Raw genomic sequence first — 20846 nt, 5'->3', positions numbered from 1 at the left:
CGAAAATTCTATCGCTAAAATCTCGGTTCAGAGTGGATCAATTTGACTGAAATTTTCAGCAAATTCCCATTACATTATCTAGTTTTTAACTATTATAGTGAGAACTGCCAGCTCCCATAATGTATCTTTAATATATTCACTTATCCCTTGTGCATTGATTTTCCAAATGTACTGTAGTTTACATAAGCTGCCTTAAGTGAGTATAACTCAACCATAGAGTAGAGTCTACTCAGTAGACATCGCTGTCTTGAAGGTTTTGTTATTAATTAGTAATCACTATTCCTGTCTTCCGTTAGATAATTATAAAGGTATGGTACCCTTGTGGATGATTTAGATTATGTGAGATGCATTTAAAAATGTAATATGCCTCCTATTTCATTGATAAGTTTTTCTGTGAGTTACTGACACTTCTATAAATTAGAAACATGACACATTTTAAGGTTATAAGCCTAAATGTATAAATGTGGTTTCCAAAAGTTACTGATCGCCAATAACTGTTGGGGGTGGGGTGGGGACGGATGGCCGAATGGTTAGCACGCGCGCGCCATATCATACTTTCTGTCATTGAGTCAACTGACGGGTTTTCGATTCCCCGGTTGTACGTGACAAGGGAGTAGGGTCGTCTGTCCAACCTCGTGGGTTTTCTCCGGGTCCTCCAGTTTCCTCCCATTGCTAAAATTGAACCATGTGTTAGTCCCGAAATGACCTAGTTTGTGTCGAGTGGACATTAACCCACATTTCTCTCTCTCCAATAACTGTGGGTCAAATTTGGTCAAACTAATTTACAAATCAATCATTATTAATTAACTTGAGGTCAATTAAAGTTTTCATTAGTTTAGGTATTTATTCCAAGCCACTACCTTTATGCACCAGAGGTAAATAAATTTATAATAATTGTTATGTTTTTATGCAAATCACACAAACCCATCCCTTTTGTATATGTAGATTTGTTTGTATTGGATGTGTTTATTAAATTATAAAATTATATTAACAGTTTTTATAGCTCTATCATATCTTATATTTGTTTCAAGCACTTTAAAAGCCAGAATCATTAAAAGGGTCATTTTCACAATGGCAGGGTATTACTAAATACACAACAGGACTTAAAGCTGAACTATGATTACAAAACTATGGAAATAAAAAAGATATTGCCCCATACTTGTTTTCAATTTGTAGAACAAATTGCAGGTATGAGAAGATAGGCAGGCCACGTCCACATCCAGTATATGGTCAAGCACAGTGTGCACATCCAGCTTGCTATATTTCAACTACCACACGCTTGACTGGTTGAGGTTTTTTTCACTATCAGCTTACTGAAAATATTATTGCTACACAATTATTATGTCTGATCTGGTACATATTATTTAACTAATTAGATGAAATAACCCAACCACGATGTTCTTTTGCTCTAAAAAATAAGAGAAAAACTGTCTTACCCTAAACAATAACTATGTCAATGCCATTCAATTCTTCTTGTCCTGTGAAATGTTTTGCATAACAACTAGAAACACCAAATGATTTTCTGCATCATAAAACCTAGTCTTCAAAATGCATCCAAACCAGCAATAAAACCGTCCTTCTCTCCATCAAATAGCTATGTTTTCACTTCAAAATAATCATGAAAGATCACCATCTTGTTCTTATTTATAATGATCAACTCAAGGGACATAATGGCGTTATTTTTTTTTTTTTGTCCCTTGAGGTTATGCCACAACATGGAATTTTATACCTTTTTGAAGTGAAAACTATTTTCAGTAAGCTGATAGTGAAAAAAACTCAATCAGTTGAGCCTGTGGTAGTTGGAATATAGCATACAAAGCATATACTGGATGTGGGCATGGTCTGTCTATCTTCTTATACCCGTGATAAGTCGCAATGATTGTTTTACAAATTGAAAACAAGTATGGCGGTTGTTTGGGGCGTTACCTTTTTTATTTTATTAAATTATTTCCATAGTTTTTTAATCAGAGTTCAGCTTTAATACTTATAGCATTTTCTACTTTGTTGTACAGCGCTACCGAAGTTACATGTATATGCCAATGCCCTATTAACAATATGCAAAGCTCAACAATCACACTAGTCACTACATCTAGTCTAAAATAGATCACAGTAGACACGACATCTATACACGCATGTCGCATACACATTTTCACCCAATGCCAGTGTACAACAAACTCAGCTTATGAAATCAAAGTATCAGATGTATGTTTTAACATCTGAACATTGTCATAGTAAATAATTACACAAAAATATACCTGCAAGATAGAAAAAATAATGGAGATGATGGTTTCTTGTAATATTATGAACTATACAGATCAAATTGAAACAAATAATTGCATAGCTACAATGGAAGCATTTTAAAAATGTGATTCATAATATTTTTGAAAGGGTTTATAAATTAACCTATTATATTTTTAAAGGCATAAGCAGGGCTAGATTTACCTATTTGTGGAGTGTGGACCCTCCAAACCCATAAGTGTACAATTGAAAGAAGGTGATACTCTGGCACTCTTGTGTGACAAATTAGTTTCAGTGGGCCCCCAATGACCTACTATCCCTATTGGTAAACCTGACCCTGAATGTGACAACATCGAATATGATTAGTTCTAGAATTGTACCTTTAATGTTGAACCAGAAATGCACTTAAGAATACCAAGAAGTGAATCCTGTTTCTTTGTAACTTTACATTTATTTATAAAATACTACTAAGAAACTTGCATCCTAGTTTTTTCAGTTTGTACTAGATATTATATGGTCCTTACTATTTATAGACCTATATGTTTTGAATTATATGACTGAATATATTTAACTTATAAATTGTTTAATAACAGTACAGTTTTGATACATGATAAATTGTACTCAATGTGTTGGTTGTAGAAACCACAGGAAAAACTAGAGATTAAAATTTTCTCATGTAAAAAAACTACATTCTTTATGTGTGAAAAACACTTCAAATTTTAATGTTTAGTATCCTGTTATGGTATAAAATATTAAGTTAAAACAAAGCGGGAGTGCTACACCTAGTAATTTTAATTACTATTATTATACTATATGGAATTTCTCTCAACGGAAATCTACTTGTAATTAGTTACAGCTTTTCATCAAAATCCCCTGATTATCTCCAGTATTTTTTACTTAATCTTATTAATATTGGGATGATAATTTGTTAATCCATATATTTCCGTCTTCTTTACTTACAGTGTGTTGTGTTTAATCCTAGTGTGCAGTGTTCGCCTCACACTGTTGGCTCTTGTCCAAACAACAGTATATAGAAGTAAAAATGCTCAAGCGTATCATGACTAAGGATAGCTAAATGTTTATTTTGGATGATAGCTTTCTGGTTAGCAGACCCGATTTTAAAAGAATGAAATAAAAAGCATGTCGTTAAACCACTTTGAGGAAATAATATATTTATCAACCAACGCTTAAAGAATGCCAACACAACAAATAGCCGTTCGTCCATTGCAAAGCATTACCAAAGAGAGAAAAGACAAGCCTAGCCCTATGAAGGGTAAAGAAAACACCAATGTAAGTATGTTATGTTAATGTTTGTCATTAAACTACATGCATGTTTTATATTATATAACATTTTTATGTGATATTTATTTTTTAATGTCCATGTTATATTTTATTTTGGTTTTTAAATTTCAATGGCTTACAATTAATAGATGAGTTCAGCCGTGACCTTATTGCTTCCATTCTTCTTTCTGGGACTATGATATAAGTGGGCAACTGGATAATCCATACCAACCAGGATATAGGGTATTTTCTAGAGTCTACTATTTTTGACAAACACATTCATTTCATACTCCTTAAACATTTTTCACTGCAAAAATAAAATACAACAAAATGAAAGTAAGTTATTATTATAATTAGACCAATGGCTTTGTAATACATAACCATGATCATCCAGATAACATTGCTTGCAAAAATGTTTTGAAGTGTTTAAAAAAAATGTTGATTATATAATTTTGTAATAAATCATCACATGACCCCAAATTTGAAGGATTAAACAAACAAACCTATTTTGTCTTACTCAGAGTGGCACTATGATTATATTTACCCCAGTTAATGGATAGAGATATATTTCATTACTCCAGTTTTAGGATGCAAATATATTTTATTACCTCAATCTATGGTTGCAGACTTATTTTATTACTTCAGTCCTCCAGTCTATGGATGCAGATATATTTCATAAACCCAGTTTTAGTATGCAGATATATTCCATTTTCATTAACCCAGTCTAAGGATGCAGATATAGTCATGCTACATTAATTTTGCCCTGCGCTGTCAAACTGTTTGTCCTTTAAATCTCACAAATAACGTGATACAGTCTGCCATGGTTTATGATGGGGGATGTGAACATAGACCATAATCAATTCTCGATGGCATCAGATTGGTTCCGATTTAAGTAGATTAGAACATTTCGGCCATTGATGATTTAATTTAAAAATGGAGAAACAGGCCTATACTTTGAATAACCAGCACCATGGTTACTATAATAAACAATCAATACACACATCTTGTCAAAACTACAAACATTGATAACTTTGCTCAGAATAAAGTAATTTGAATGAAATTTTCAATATATTAATTTTGCATCATCTATTTTTGAACTATTATAGCAAGAACCGCCAGTTCTTTATCTTAATCTTACATATGAGTCTTTAATGCAGTTCGCTCAGAGTTTTTCTTTTGTAAATGTAATAAGGCTAGCGACTGAATTTGTAATTTCCTTTCTGTACCGGTAGTTTATATATATTACATGTAAGCACAGAGACAGACCAGCAAGCAAGATGGCATTTATATAGGCATGAAAATGGAATCTTAGTGTATTTGTGTTGTGGCATCAGTTGTTAAATCAGATTTGACTGATGTTTCTAAGATCAAGAAATAATATAGTTTGCATAGACTCCATACCTAATCCTAATATAGTTGTCAAACATTACATCAGTATTGTGAGATAACATGACACCACGCAGATTATCAGTAAAAATGGTGTCAAGAATTATCAGCTTGTTGTTGACAAAAAAAAAAACCATAGTGTTTGCTGGCCTTCACATATATTAACTACCAGTAAAACAGCCCAGTTGAATGAATATAAATTACATTCTTAGTTCCTGTGTCAATAAGTTCAGTACAAAACAACAACAAAGTGGGTAAAATGCAACCATCTGAACTTCAAAGTAAGGGATGCTGTACTGGCACATCTACTGGGTTCAGATAAAATTGTAACATAATTTTGATACAAAGATATTTCTTCTAGAAAGGGTGTGATATTAAACTGAATGAAGGGAGTTGTCAAATTTCTTTGTTTTTCCTGATGTATTATTAAGCCAACTCTTTTGATGATTTTGAAGAAATGTGAAGTACTGTCAAACAAGTTTTTTTTCTTCAGGTGTTTATATAATTCAAAGGTTGTGATAGGTCCAAAATATAATATATTAGAGATTGTAGCTATTGGTCAGTGTTTAACTTATTCTTCACTCTGGTATTTTTGTTTTGTAAATTACGTTTTTGTTTGAAAACATAGTTTAGTGAAAGTGTTTACTTGCAAACATGTCTTATTTTCAATGACATGACGAAAGGGCACGCTCGTTTGTTGTATTTTAAGAACATAGTTTCTATTAGATTTCATGTTTTGTTTGGGTTTTTATGGGGGGAAAATAAGAAGAAAAAGGATTTCAGCATATTTATGGTGCAAGAACTATTATAAATTTCTGTAAATAAATTATAGACAAAAAGTCAAAAAAACTGTCAATTATATTGTAATGAAGAAGATTAATTTAAAACCTGAAGCTTAGATATTATACTATTCAAAAAAAGTAGGGGATATTTGATTTTTAAGTGTTATTAAAGTCACCTAATGAAACTGACGAAGAAACAAATGACAAAATGAAATGAAGTTCACATTCATCGATTTATTCCAAATGATCGTTAGACTAAGTAAGGCACAGACTGACCATTATAAGGGTAAAATGATACCCGGGGTCAAACAGCAAAGTTACCACAGCATCACAACCAAGTCAGTAACGGGTAAATCCTCCTCTGTTTGCCAAACAAGCATTGATCCGACGTGGCATACTCCTAATGAGTATTGTCCCATTCCTGTTGCAACGCAGCAGCAAGTTCTTGGACATTGGCAGGCATTGTTGACGTTGACGTAACCTCTGTCCAAGCATGTCCCAGACATGCTCGATGGGGGAGAGGTCGGGACTCAGTGCTGGCCAAGGTAATGTGGTGATGTTCTGTTGTTGGAGGTAACCTGTAACGATCCTGGCCCTGTGACATCTTGCGTTGTCATCCTGGAAGATGAAACGGCGGCCATGACGTCGTGCGAACAGCACAACATGGACTGCCAAGATGTTGTCCCGGTAGTACTGGCCTGTAACACGCCCTGCAACAACATGTAAAGCCGTTCTTCCAGCAACAGTGATGCCTCCCCACACCATAACAGAACCACCCCCAAATCGATCATGTCTGATGACGTTAACGTCTTGGAAGCGCTCGTTTCGACGACGCCACACCCTCCTACGTCTGTCCAAAAAATCAACAGTGAACCTTGACTCATCTGAAAACATCACATTGCTCCAGCGTCGATTATCCCAGTGTTGACGATCCCTACACCAACGACGTCTTGCCTGAATGTGATGATCTCTCAAACAAGGTATCACGCGAGGACGTCGGGCGCGAAGGTGACCCGTATGCAGTCGATTCCGAATCGTCTGGCCACTCACTCTCACACCAGTGTCTGTTTGAAGACGAGCGCTGATCTGATTTGCTGTGATGACACGATTTCTCAAGGCCAAGGTACGGATAAATCGATCCTGGGCTTGAGTTGTCGCCCTTGGTCGACCTGAGCGTGGTCTGTCCTGTACAGATTGTGTATCACGGTATCTGGACCATAGCCTGCTCATGACAGACTGAGAAACATTCATCGTCCGCGCCACAACCGCCTGTGTTGTGCCGATCGGTAGCATGCCAAGGGCACGTAACCTTTCATTTTGGGTAAGCCAACGCATATCAAAATTTGTTTTCTGGTCACTAAAACAATTAAACTGATGTTTCCACCCTGGAATTCAATGCCACAATGACTGTAACATTCAAAGTCAGAGTCGTGCAAATCTTGGGTTGGACCCCCCATGATGATCCCAAGCATCACCTGCATTCCATGCGGTAGCTATTGGTGCGTTTGGGCGTCACATGTAACTGGAAATGTTTCTTCTGTTAGGTTCTATAGTGACTTTTTTCGTAGTCATTTGCATATTTTAGTATTATGCCCCCAAAATCAAATATCCCCTACTTTTTTTGAATAGTATATCTTGAAGTTCTGTAAGACTAAGAGGGGGAGAGAGAGAGGAATGAGGTTTAACATCAGTCGTCCACTCAATACAAACTAGATCATTTCAGGACTAAATGGTTCTATTTTATTGCAATAATTCGTTGGCAAGTAGGGGTCTTTAACAGTTAAAAACCCACAAGGTTGGGCACACAGATGACCCTACTCCTAGTCACGTACAAACAGGGAATCAAAACCAAGCCACTTGAGTCAATGACAGACCATACAATCCAAAGTTCACACATTTGCTTTATTTTATGCAACTAAACTTATAATTGATGAAAAATTTCATACATTTCTTTATTTTTAAAAATATTTGTTGAATGTGTCATTGGGGTTAAACATAATTTTTGTCTTATAGTTAATTGTTACGTAAATTGTGATGGGTGAGGGTACTTATGCTGTCAGTCATATTTCAGAGAGTCAACAATTTGTATAGACGATTGAAGAGCCATATATGCGAAGCCATCATTAGAGACTAGATATATATATATATCAGTTTTAAGTGAACCAATTTATTGGCACAGTTATGTTTCATAATATTGTTTGCAAGATGGATATAGTTTTGAAGTATTATTTTGCCATTTAGCCTCTTCATTATTACATACTGTATTGTTATACCATTAATTGTCAGTTGTCCTGCAAGAATATTCTTGTTCGTGATCGTGTAGAATATATTATATAGTTTGACTAACTACACAATAGACGTGATGTCAATTTGAAGAAGAGGTTGACAACTAGATAATGTATTTGTTATGGTCATGTAAACAGTGTTTATTTATACACTCTGATGTATAATATCAACCCAACTCCCAGAATGAAATACAATCTACATTGTAATATGTGACAGTTTTTGCTCTGATTGTCATTTAACATGTTTGTTTGATATATTTATCAACATGCATGTCTGTTAAGTCAAGGTCATATATATAATAATCTATTACTGGCCTGCATGTTGTTTTGTGGATTAGTATGATTTAAAGCAGCATTAGAAATTGCAGCCCATCTCTGTCAGAGTCTTGAGATATATGTAATGGAGAACGATTTCTTTCTCAGCATAACTGTTTATTTACATTATATGCTTAAGATGACCTGATGTCCCAGACATTATAGATTTTAACCTAATGAAAATGCATTATGAAGATTTCCAACTATTTGAGATATTGCCCATGATTGCTTTGACAAATCTTGTGGATGTTGTGGAGCTTAAATTATCATGTGATTGACTTAAACAGCTAAAGTTGACATCTGATTTCTGGATGTTTTGTTTATGTCAGGACGAGAAATAGGGTTGTTGCCCTTGATCACTTATTAGTGTCTTGTAAGTGCTTCTTGTGCCTACAAAGAAATAAGCATATGATAACCTTTATGGATTCCCAGGATTACTTAGCTGCTGTAGGTGTATATTTTTTTTTGCCCAGATGGCCCATCTTTGTTTTATTCTGGTTTGACACCTAAAATAAGTATCTAAATTAATCAACTTGGTTGTCTCTGATAGAATTTGGTATTCCTCAGTGGAAATTGGACTTTTGTAATGGGGGCAGTAAATCACTGCAATAATTTTATCAATTTTTAATCAACAGGATTTTATATTATATTTGATGTGTGTTGATAAAATACTAATTATTTTATTCATGAAAAATATCAATTTGAATATCTGCAAAATGTGAATACACCAATACAAATTTCAAGGTTTTGAAAACAACTGTCGCTTATCTACTCCAATGGATAAGCAAATATTGAACTTAGAACCACTGGTTAACAAGGAGATATCGTTTGAATTGATAGTACTATTGTAACAACATGGTAGATATAAAATGGTAGTTTATATTCACATTGATAACCTCAACAAAAGGTGTCTGTCATACCTTAACTCTTAAATAATTTGTTTACTGTTGTAAGCTCGTATGAAAAACGCTTCTATAATGCTCAGTTTGGGGTATAGTAGTAACCATTTATATTTAGTTGTATAGGCTTTATAGAAACCTACTTAGAAAAACATTCAAATGGTTTTTGTGTATTTGATTGGTAAAATTGGATCAGCTTATATAGAAAATGGTTTGTAAAGTAAAATAAAGATATGCATAAATACGTTTTTAAGAGACTAAAATTTAAGGACACTTAAAAGGGATTTAAGCTTACAATGGTCCAGTTCAATATTTGGTAATTTATTGACAGTCAGTTAAGTTTGACACAATTTGTGTTTAACACAGGGTATATATCTGGCAAGTAAACAAGATATACAGTACAAAGACATATACTTCCACTTTAAAGTAAAAACAGTCTTAATTAATCTTAATCAACGCTTGACTGAAAAATGCTGATTGTTTTAAAGGTTATATGTAAGAACTTTCTGTACAATCAACATTTAATGGAAAGATAAAATACTTTTACTTTTAATTATTTATTTAATATAACTGTAGAGAAAATAGATATAAATTGGAATATTGGATATAGAATCTATTGTTGATATATTTCTAGATATTGTACTATATGTGGTACACTCAGTGGTAAAGAAGTTGGCTCTTTTTAAGCCCACATTAAAATGTGGTTATATATTGTCACCCCTGTCCTTCGTACACAATTGCTCGTGGACACTCTAGAGACTGTAGTTACAATCCAATTTATACACTGTGTTCATGTGACAATGGTATGTTGATTTTCGATGATTTATGTCAGAGGTATGGGTCTTGATAACTTGAAAAATCCTGTTGGTATTCTAGAGGCTAAAGTTATTATCCAACTTTTACTCTGATGTTTTTAAGACAAAGAAGCCTTTCAATTTCTGATAATTACTGCCAGAGTTATGGCCCTTGATCCAATTGACTTATACAGAGACGCAGGTTGACTTTTTATGATCGTATATGTTCGTCACCCCCATCTATGATCCACGTAATTTTCTAAATAATTTTGGTAAGCAAGTAATCTCTAGATTTTATTTCTACAATTCCCACAAGGCCGTAATACCGCTTAAAAATAATTATAATACATTTTTCTCACCAACACGTACGTTGTTGAGGATTTACATAATTTCTATGCTGTTTTTATTTAATATGACAGTTGGTTGGATTTGATGAGCAGTACTTCATATCAATTGCCCTATTTTCGAAGATCATAATAATCTCGTTTACCTCGTGCGTGACTGTAATAGCGGTAAATGGCTTTGTTCTATAAAATTCTTATGGCAAGTGGACAATACGTGATTAACTAAGAATGGACCGCTTCACACCATTGATAAGATTCCCACATATCAATCAACTTTTATTGTTCTACTACCAGACACTCATCATTAATTATCAACACAACACTCAGTATAATCTGTTGACGGCTATGTACACAACTCTACAACACTAATCATGAGATTATGTGGCTTCTATAGGTTCGCATTATTCTGCACTGGCCGTACAATTTTATCGTTACATAGTGGAGGCCAATCGTAGGCATGTTTGAAAATTGAGTTTTGAAAAAAAAGCTATTTTTCTGTCGTGCAAAATGACCGATGGGTCACATCTAGTTACAGTCATTTTCCACAGCCCTCGGTCCCGACCGGCATATACGGCCGACATGGCACCCATGGTACATAGCTTTGTGCACAACACCCATCACTACTGGAGTGATGGTTTGGTTGAAGCTCCCAGAGAAGATAATTATCTGGCAATGGCTGTCAGTAGATTAAACAACAAAGTACAACAGTTACTTAGCTATGTAGAGTAATGTGAAAAATGAAATCAGGTGTCCTAGAGAGAACGTCTGTCATTTTCTGGCTTTTCTTTGTGCGAAACAGAACCAGAAGATTATGAGTTAAAGATTGAAGTAAATGTGCGTTGATACTAATTCAATAAATCTTGGAATGCATAATAATTGTCTTTACTACCACTGTGCAGTCCTGTCAGACATCACTGATATCAATTTATTGAACTAATAGGACTCAAACATTAAAAAGAAAATAACAGGGTGAAGGGTGAGGACAATCACTTCAGCCCGACTTCATGGGAGTATAATATAAACTTTTAATAGGTATTCACAATGCAGGACTTTGCCAATGAACTGTTCTCATTGCCTTGTTCTCATTAGATGACGCGAAACAGGGATAAGGCTCTGTATCACTTAACTAGATTGTCTGGGTTCAATCCCCTTGTTCTTTGGGATTTTCCAGCCAGGTCAGATTTCAGGTGGCAAGTACCTGAGATCCCATGTACCTACATGTAAATTAAACTTTGGCAGTTGGAATTCAAGGAAAAGTAGGCAGAACGGCATACACATGTAATGAATTCCACTCAATATCCATACCTACAAAAGAAAAACTATGACTACTCTTGTGTCCTGCTTAGGCGATTTGGCTGCAGTGGTTGTATGTTTGGTTGCCTGGTATCTTATCTTTTAGTAGTTAATTGACATTTTCACTCATGTACCGAATATTGTGTTGCTGCGTAATAGTTGTCTGGCAAACATGTTTCTTTCCTATAGATTTTAAATTGTAGTAAATGTTCAGTTGAATTAATGAGCAACCTATTCGATAATCAAGTTACAGATGATTTGATGTTATCATGGCAACCCAATAATTAATATCTTGGAACACACAAGTAATTGAAAAATAGGCGTATTACATGTACACTATTTAATAGCATAATGATTAGATTCAGATAATAGAAATAACCATACGTACTTGTATAATGACAGTGGTTTAATAAGTGGGGAAGTGGAGCATTGGCAATACAGAATCTTGTCCATTAAATTTATGACAGTGGCATATTAAGTGGAGAATTGGCACTACAGAATCGTGTCCATTAAATTTATTATTTAACTCCTCAAATATTTTTGTGACTGCAACCGCCATATCCCATGCTCTATTTAAAGGGACAACATGCAGGAATAAAACCTGTCTGCGCTATCAGACTCGGTGGGCATTAAACAGTAATAGAAGAAGAAAGATGGAATAAAAGTAAAATATAGAATATATAATACAGATTTATTAAAAGGGTGTATGGCTCTATTCTTTGGAACTTTAAAATGGACGAAAGTGGGTCTAAAAGTACATATTAATGAAACTTGAATGTATATAATGGGTTTTATGATCAATTTTTATAACCAATTTATTGTAACTACTAATCATTTATGTTCGTTGAATTGGGTGAACAGTCCAAATTGAACGACATTGTCATGTAGGAAATGTTTTTATTTCTTCATTACAAATGGCGCCCAAAACATAATACACGATTTCAAATTTTATGCAACATATTATCAATCAAACCAAAGTTTAAATTAGTTTCAATTAATTTAACATTTGAAATATTCTATTTGTATTCAATACCATCATGGTAGTAGTGACGTGCAAGGCATGATGAGGCAGAGGGTTGACATCCCTGTTATCTATTTCAAAGGAACATTTAAATCCAAGAGTGAAATATTGTTTCTTAAATTTGAAATTTATTGCTGTAAAGTTTGTTGTACAAGCTGCCCTACAATCCCACAAGCTGGGATCCGTGTTTTGATAAGCAAGACCAGAATAGAGAACCTGTAAAAAAATTGCAGCACTTCAAGTGTCATCACCAATTTTAATTACTGTGGGTGATTTATATTTAACTTGAACAAAGTTTTATTAGGGTTTCACACTGCGTAGCCAGTGTGAAACACTATTGTTTTTGTTAAGATTATTATTCTTCTTATTATTATTATTTTTTTTTTTTCCACTTGAGCATATCTCAGAAACTATTTGTCGGATCAACTCGATGTCTTTGGTTTTATTGGTACTGGGAAAGTGGGTGTGACTTAGAGATTAAAGCTATTTCGAACTTTCTGTGACAATGCGAAATGTCCGAAATCACCGAAGTTGTCGTTTTTTGAAATATTGCCGTAATATTAACAATAATTGTCGGATTTTAACATTTGATACATTTTGACATAGCCTGAGACACGGCAAATAGCTACGATTGTTTAGATTTTTGATTTTCGATTAATCTTCGAAGATATTAGGCGCCAAATTTTGAAAATTTAAATTTTGACAAAAAACTTTTTTATTTATTAATATTTTTTAATGACGCTCTACATATAATTAAAGGGTCATGTAATTTGAGCAAAAATATGAAAAATTTTTGTATCGATAATTCACCTTGGCCGCTATTGGCTAATTCAGTTTATGGGTTCTAGGTTAATTATTTATTGCTCGATTTGTATAAAACAAAGTTCATATGCTCAATGGTGCAAAGTCTCAACTTTTTTATTACCGATAAAGCTTTGTCAGCAGCGGAAATTTTGACCAAAACTACAATTTTGGCGGTTAGGTACGTCTTATCGAAAGCAAATTTTATTTTTTTAAAACAAGTAAAAAGAAAGAAGTTGCGCCATATAAAGGGGCAAAAAAAGTCGGAAGCTGTTTTTTTAATTTCGATTTCATTTTTGTGCCATTTCGGTTTAAAGGTGAAAAATGGTGTAAAATTGAGCTATTTACAACCCATTCAGGCGTGTCATATTTTAAAATATTTCTTTTTGACTTTCATAAACTTGTAGCATTAATTCATACGAAGAGAATCTATCTCAAAATTAGTTTGTAATATGAGCAGTTGCCGAGAAATGGTCAATTTTGCAAGTGTCATTTTTTACGCTATTTTGTCTGTAAAAGAGTCAATTATTATTGGATTATCATAAAAAGGGTACCATTTGATGCGGAATGTCAATTGTGACTAGGTCAAACCAATTTAACATTTTCAATATCATTGGAAATGACGTAATTTGGGCAAAAACTATATTTATAGCTTTGGAAACAAATAATTTATTCAGGTGAGTCGTATTTGTTATTTATTTAAAATTTGGATATTTGATTCCAATCAACTAATAGAATCAACCCATGGGATCATATAGATATCATAAAATGGTTTCTAACTTGTTCAGTTGCGGAGAAATAGGCGATTTTCAACAGGTCACTTTTCAAGGTTTTTGGTCCATAAAAGTGTCAATTATTATTTGATTTTCATAAAGTTTTCACTGTGTGATACCTAATGCCATTTACGATTTCATACAAGTAATTTAAGATTTTCATTATCACCGGAAGTAACGTCATTTTGGCGAAAACTGTATTTTTAGCCTCCAAAGCAGATATTTTATTCAAATGCGTCTGATTTGTAAAGTCTTTAAAATTATGATATTTGATTTCAGTCAACGCATAGATTGAACCCAAACGATCATACAGATACCAAAATATGGTTTCTAACTTGTACGGTTGCAGAGAAATAGACGATTTTCTACAAGTCACTTTGTAAGGTTTTTGGTCTATAAAAGTGGCAATTATTATTCGATTTACATAAAATTTTCACCATGTGATGCCTTATGCCATTTCTGATTTCATAAAACTAATTGAACTTTTTCATTATCACCGGAAGTAATGTAATTTTGTCAGGATCACTTACATGTAACACATGTATAAAATGAATTGACATTGCTGGATTTGGTTGATTCTGCTTCCATTTTATTTGATGCGTTCAAAGTTTGTGCATATCTATTTATCGGTTCCATTGGTACTGGAAGCGATGTTCAAGGGTTACATGGCACCAAAAGTGACATAAGTTCAATGGTAACGTGGCACCAGTGAAACCCGTCATTACTGCTTCGCAGTTCTAGTTTCATCTGTTTTTACATGCCTGGTATTTAAAATGTCTCCCTTTATCAATATCAGTCTTTGGCCCTATACTTGAGTCTTGGGGGCATGCAATCAAGAGTTTGCTTCACTATCACCGAACCTCTGCACACCATTCTACAGGCAGTTCAAATGATAGAAAATATATTCAAATGAAGAGAAGATCACCATTATCAAAAACATTCAATGTTATTTACTAATTAATGATTAATGGAAATCTCATGTTAGACCATGTTTGATAGAAATAAATCTAAATCTTCTGTTTTTTTCTTTGTACTCAGTTTTGAAATTCGGATGCTGTATTTTATGAATATAATGTATAGCCCTGATTCTGAACACTTTTAAGTCTAAGATGACAAATGCCAAGCCAATAAAACACAAATATCTTGAATATATGCATGTATGAATATAGTTTGTCTTACTGAGCTATCAAACACACCCTAAAGTCACATATTTATATTGTAGTGTGCATATGTTCACAGAAACAGAGAAGAAAAGGGAATATTTCTTGCACACCCATTATTTATGTCAGACTATTGGAGATTTTAAATTGCTGGATTTTTTTGAATTGTTGAATTTCAGAGTTGTCCATCGTTCATTGTCCATTATTTATGTCAGACTATTGGAGATTTTAAATTGCTGGATTTTTTTGAATAGCTGAATTTCAGAGTTGTCCATCGTTCTTAAACAGAGTTTTTGCCCATATCTCTAATATGTTGTAAACAACCTACAGGAAAGAGTATTTGGAGTGGGTAAGGTGCTAGCACACTAACAAGGGGATCTTGGATTCACTTCCGGTGTTGTCCAAGAAAGTTCCTCTGCATTTTCCAGCATTATTTCGACTTGTCAGTGGGACAAATCAGAGAGTGTTTGTGAGAGTGTTTGGAATTGCTGGGATTGCGGTCCTAGGGAGTAACCCTATTGAAATTGCAACTTCAAGTTTATACGTAGTTGTTGGCCCTGATACCAAAGGTTTCTTCATCTTGGCAGTCGTGTATCAGCTTTCACATATTGCCCTTGTAACTGACCGATGCCTTGAAAATTCTTTACAGGTCGGTGGTTGTCAGAATTGTTGGGACTGTTAGTTCAATTTTTCACAGACTAATTGCCACTGTCATTGTTTCCAAAATCGAGTTACTGTTCCTTTAATGAATTACATCATAACATATTGTGACATTTTTGCTTCCTTTTACAAATTAGAAGTATATTTGGTTATCTATTATATTTGTTAAAAGTTTAAAGTATTATCTTTCACAAATTCATGATTCTCATTTAATGTGCAAACATTTTGACATATATTCATGATGTGGATTATTATTAGTGTTTGATGGCTTAAGTTAACACATGCCTTACCAGTTATTTAAAGACTGTAAGAACAGAACAACTTATTGATTTTCTTACCTTTAACATGTATGTTAGAGTTGTGTTATAATATTTCTATGTTTGCATGTATATTTGATCCCATTATGTAAATGATCAATCAAATCACAGTAGTTAGAATGGACCGTTCCTAGTCTACAAGTAATAATTAATTAATACCTCATTCTAAAGAGACCAAATTGAGTAATGTTAATACAAGTCTTTTTAGGTATGCAAATCAAGTTTGTTTTGCCCAGTTGCAAAAATAGAATAAATTGTATTTCGTTCCAGTAAATCAGGACACATGTTTTTTATTGAAGCCTTCAATCTCGATCAAAAGATGCATTTTTCCCATTTCGGCAAAACAAACCCTGGCACTGAAATTAGTAGCTCAAAATATTGAGTTTTTTCAAATCATTACCAAATTGTTTAACATTGATGCTTTGGAGGATAATCAATTTCAAAGTCCATAAATACAAAAGACGAATTAGTTTAATAGTACCTTATGTTTCTAAATAGTAAGTATTCTCTTCCTCATGCACTGCATCCATCACTATTAGTATAATAGTTGGATAAAACTACCACTTACCAACAGTTCTTGAATGACAACCATATAATTGTTTTAACACGGCTTTCAGTTTAGGTTTTAATATACCTATTACAATATATTTTCAGATTTGGAGGGAAGCTTCATGTGAAGAACCCTGTCAATATTTGTATTCATAGATTACAGAGTTATCTCACCATTTACGTTCTTAAATCTTGTGCATGCAATGCAGGACAGAAATGTTGGATCATAAATTTAAAACGTTTTGTCGAGTTATCCTTATGTTCATAGTTTGACTTTTATAGTTTGTGAACAAGACACAGAACAATGTTTGCAATGCAATATATAATCCCTTGAAATCTTGTCAAAGTCAGTTAGAATGTTCATTAGGGCATAAGGAAGCACCTTATTTAATTTAAAAAATGTTGAACTGTAGAGTTATCTTTCAATTCACATTTGTAGCCAGGACAAAGACAAAGTTCTTATTGGAATTTAGTCAAACTTGAGAGGATTTTTCATTAGGGCAATTGGTGGAGAAAATTTATTTCCATATATATCTTGACTTTTAAAGCTTGTGAATTTACACCGATACTTGATTTAAAGTATCTATAGTCCAGGGTCCTCATTAATGAAAAATGTTACTTTTAGTGAGAAAAAGTTAATCTTGACAGGAAAAAGTACAAAAATGTATGCTCACATTATGCATTTTTATCAATTTTAGCAAGAGAAAAGTATATACATGTACAGTATATGCACTTCTGTAGGTTGTGTATATCAATGAGCACCGCTTATTTTGGCCTATTGTTAAAAAATGATTGCTTAAAATAAAATATAATTACTTCATATATTATATGTTTATATTTTTTTAGGAAACCTTACATCCTGATGATCTTCAATCAAAAGAACAGTTTGAATCACAGATGTCCACATTATCTAACAATGCAGATATTTGTCGGATCTGTCATTGTGAGTCTGAGTCAAATAATCAACTAATATCACCATGTCTGTGTTCTGGCAGCTTGAAATACATTCACTCAGCTTGCCTCCAGAAATGGATAAAAAGTTCAGAAAAAAGAAATTGTGAATTATGTAAATTTGAGTATATGATGACAACTCAAACAAAACCGTTTGGACAGGTAGGTATTTGAGTTTTAGTTTATTTATTAGTGGAAATTAACTTTGGTAGAAGTTATCCGTTCAAAAATTGTTCACTTCATTATTGTGTGACTTCTGTCGCCTAGGGGTCCCCATAGACCGCCCCCCCCCACCCCCGGGTTGTCGTTTTTTTCAATTTCTGCATGATCCTCTCGTGGAAGTGTTCTTAATACTTAGACTGTATAATCCAGCCCTTCTATTTCAAGAAGAAAGTCTGTAACAATTTATTGATGAAATCTATTCATGATACACTGTCAATGTCATTGATAATATATAATACAGATTTTATGGATTTATTTTCAGAAAATTCTGATATTTATTTTTGTTTACAAGATCAAGCTAGAGTAAATCATTGTTATATTTACTTTACTCTGACTGATCAATTATTGTGAATAGTCTGGTAAACTTTACCTGAATATTGACATTAAAAGAAATAATACAACTCAATGTTATTACTGATATAATGGTATCTATGGGTATAATACCTTACCTACCATATCATGTACATGTCTAGCTTCGCTGTTAAATCAATATTAAACATTAAAGGTAATTGTTTGTACAAACTCCATGTAAAGTGGCATTGTGTTTATGGGACAGATGCATGTCTAATGCAGGATATGCTTATTTAAACTTTCTTGATTTCCTGATACCAGATCTGTAATGGCAAGAAATAAACATTCTATACCACACCCTTATCTCTTTACTTCAATAAATTTTCACTTCCCTTTTCTCTAATTTCATTGAACTTTCAAACAAAACCATGTCCACCACAAAATATGATGGTGGGGTGGGGTGAAATAATTCTATAGTTTTTAGAGAAAGGGATATTTTCAAACTTGTGACTGAGAAAGGTGGGACTAAAGCTCGCACCTTGGACATTGACCCTATTCCGTTCTATAAATGATTTGAGTTACTTTCTGTTCTATAAATGATTTTAGGTAATTTTTGTCCACAGGTAATAATGTTCACTACTTGTGATTGTCTGACAATATTGACCAGTCAACAGAATGCAGGGTTGTGACCTTTGTTCCCTCGCATTCTCTGTCAAAAGTTTAAAGATACAGAATGTCTAAAACAGATAATCGTTATCATTCATTAACATATTTGCATTATTTATGGAAATGGAATTAACTTTTGTCATTTAATGACAGGCACCAATTTATATCTAAACATGTCATTGTTAGTTTTTTTTCTGATTATGTTGTAGAATCTTGTCAGGCTGCTGCTGATGTATATCAGTAAGTGGCCTTACTTCTTTATGGAATCTAGATGAGTTCCAATTTTAACGAACTTTTTCAAATATTAGCTAAATTATTACCCTTGACTTGGATAGAATATCTCAAAATTCATTTGATTTTTTAAACTTATTAGACATTGGGTATAACAAGACAATGTCTTTTAAGCAAGATGAAGTTAGATTGTCATCCTGGAAAACAACTCAACCTAAATCAAAGAGGTCTAACCATTTTATATCATGGATCATGCATGTGCCCCAAGCATTAAAAATCTGTTCTTTGAAAGTCTGAAATCTGCTTTACAAAAATTATATGTATCCTTGTGAATCTGAAAAAGAGGAAACTGAGCATGATTGCTATCAGCAATCATTGTGATCATCGCTCATTAATGCTTTTTGCAAATTTTGAAATAAAGGTCAGTTGAAATTGCAGTGTACAGTAGAAGTTTTATTATAACCTGTGTTTTTATCTGATACTGAATCGATCAGTCATTATAATTTTAATTATATTCATTTGTGTTTACGGGTATTATAAGGAACTAATTATTTGGACAGACTTAGACATATTGATCTAAACCTAGGCACAGTAATTAGTTTGATTACATTTCATTATTACTTCTAAGTTGAGTCGGACAGACATTATTTTATAACTACTGCCATATCACACGCAGTTAAATAGAATACATATCAACCTACATGTCTAATAAAAGCTTAAAATCATAGTGCACCAACTTTTTATCTTGTTTACATGTAAGCTTACCTATATGAAATTACTGATTAAGTGCAATTATCTCAACTCAGTATACATATAGTATACATATTGTTGAAGTTGAATCTATAAAAGGAATATTAGTCCCAAAATGATTCAATTCCTTTTTATACGCCCACATAGAAAAGTGATTGCATATTTCCATCGCCTAAATCCATCTGTCCATCGTCCACAATTTCTTGTGAACACTCTACACTACATTTATTATCTGATCATTTTGAAATTTATTTATGTTGTTTACATTAGTTAGATGAAGAATCCTATTTGATTTCTGTTAATTGCTTCTAGAGTTACGGCCCTTGTTTTACTTTGTAGAACCTTATCAACAATCTGACGAGTAAAGTTATCATCTGAACTGTATTAATTTCACATGCATTATTTAAATGATAAAAACGAAAAAGTCTATTTCATTTCAGCAATTTCCATTAATTATGGTCCTTGTTTCACTTTGTAGAACCTTATAAACATTCTGATGACTAAAGTTATCATACCAGCTGTATGGTGGCCCATGGTCGCAATAGCGTTTTTGGGGTTATTTTTTGTATTTCATTTAAAATCATAAAAAATAAAAGTAAAAAAAAAGAAACATTTTTTTTTATTTTGTAAAACAAAAAAAAAAAAAAATCTTTTTAAAATTTAAGAAAAAAAAAATATTTTTAAATTAAAAAGAAAAAAAAATATTTTTAAATTAAAAAGAAAAAAAAAAATTTTTAAATTAAAAAGAAAAAAAAAAAATTTTTAAAATTTAAGAAAAAAAAAATATATTTTTAAAATAAAAAATCTATATAAAAAAAATTAATAAAATATTTAAGA

The 20846-nt window shown here is 33.0% G+C and overlaps 1 protein-coding gene and 1 long non-coding RNA gene across 5 annotated transcripts in view; one reads left to right on the top strand and one right to left on the bottom strand.

The window, feature by feature from the left end:
* LOC126809588 (uncharacterized) overlaps nt 1-3796 on the bottom strand; it is a 120279-nt gene extending 116483 nt beyond the window's left edge. The window contains exon 1 of one of the 2 annotated variants that reach the window (XR_007674922.2): nt 3660-3796. This is a non-coding gene — a long non-coding RNA (uncharacterized LOC126809588). Of the gene's footprint in view, nt 1-3198; nt 3256-3659 lie in introns of those variants that run through there. The other variant, XR_007674921.2, reaches the window with a different exon arrangement.
* Nucleotides 1-20846, top strand: part of LOC126809586 (E3 ubiquitin-protein ligase MARCHF8) — a 31722-nt gene that overhangs the window by 1751 nt on the left and 9125 nt on the right. Inside the window, exons 2-3 of one of the 3 annotated variants that reach the window (XM_050534216.2) lie at nt 3201-3528; nt 17745-18011. In XM_050534216.2, the coding sequence (XP_050390173.1) occupies nt 3433-3528; nt 17745-18011 (363 nt within the window). In that variant the 5' untranslated portion in view covers nt 3201-3432. Of the gene's footprint in view, nt 1-3200; nt 3529-8286; nt 8370-8392; nt 8661-17744; nt 18012-20846 lie in introns of those variants that run through there. The other 2 variants (XM_050534217.2, XM_050534218.2) reach the window with 2 other exon arrangements.

This window comes from Patella vulgata, chromosome 2, assembly GCF_932274485.2.
Source record: "Patella vulgata chromosome 2, xgPatVulg1.2, whole genome shotgun sequence".
Lineage (NCBI taxonomy): Eukaryota > Metazoa > Mollusca > Gastropoda > Patellidae > Patella > Patella vulgata.
The sequence above is the reverse complement of the archived record's forward strand: the minus strand, read 5'-3'. Positions and strand labels throughout refer to the sequence as shown.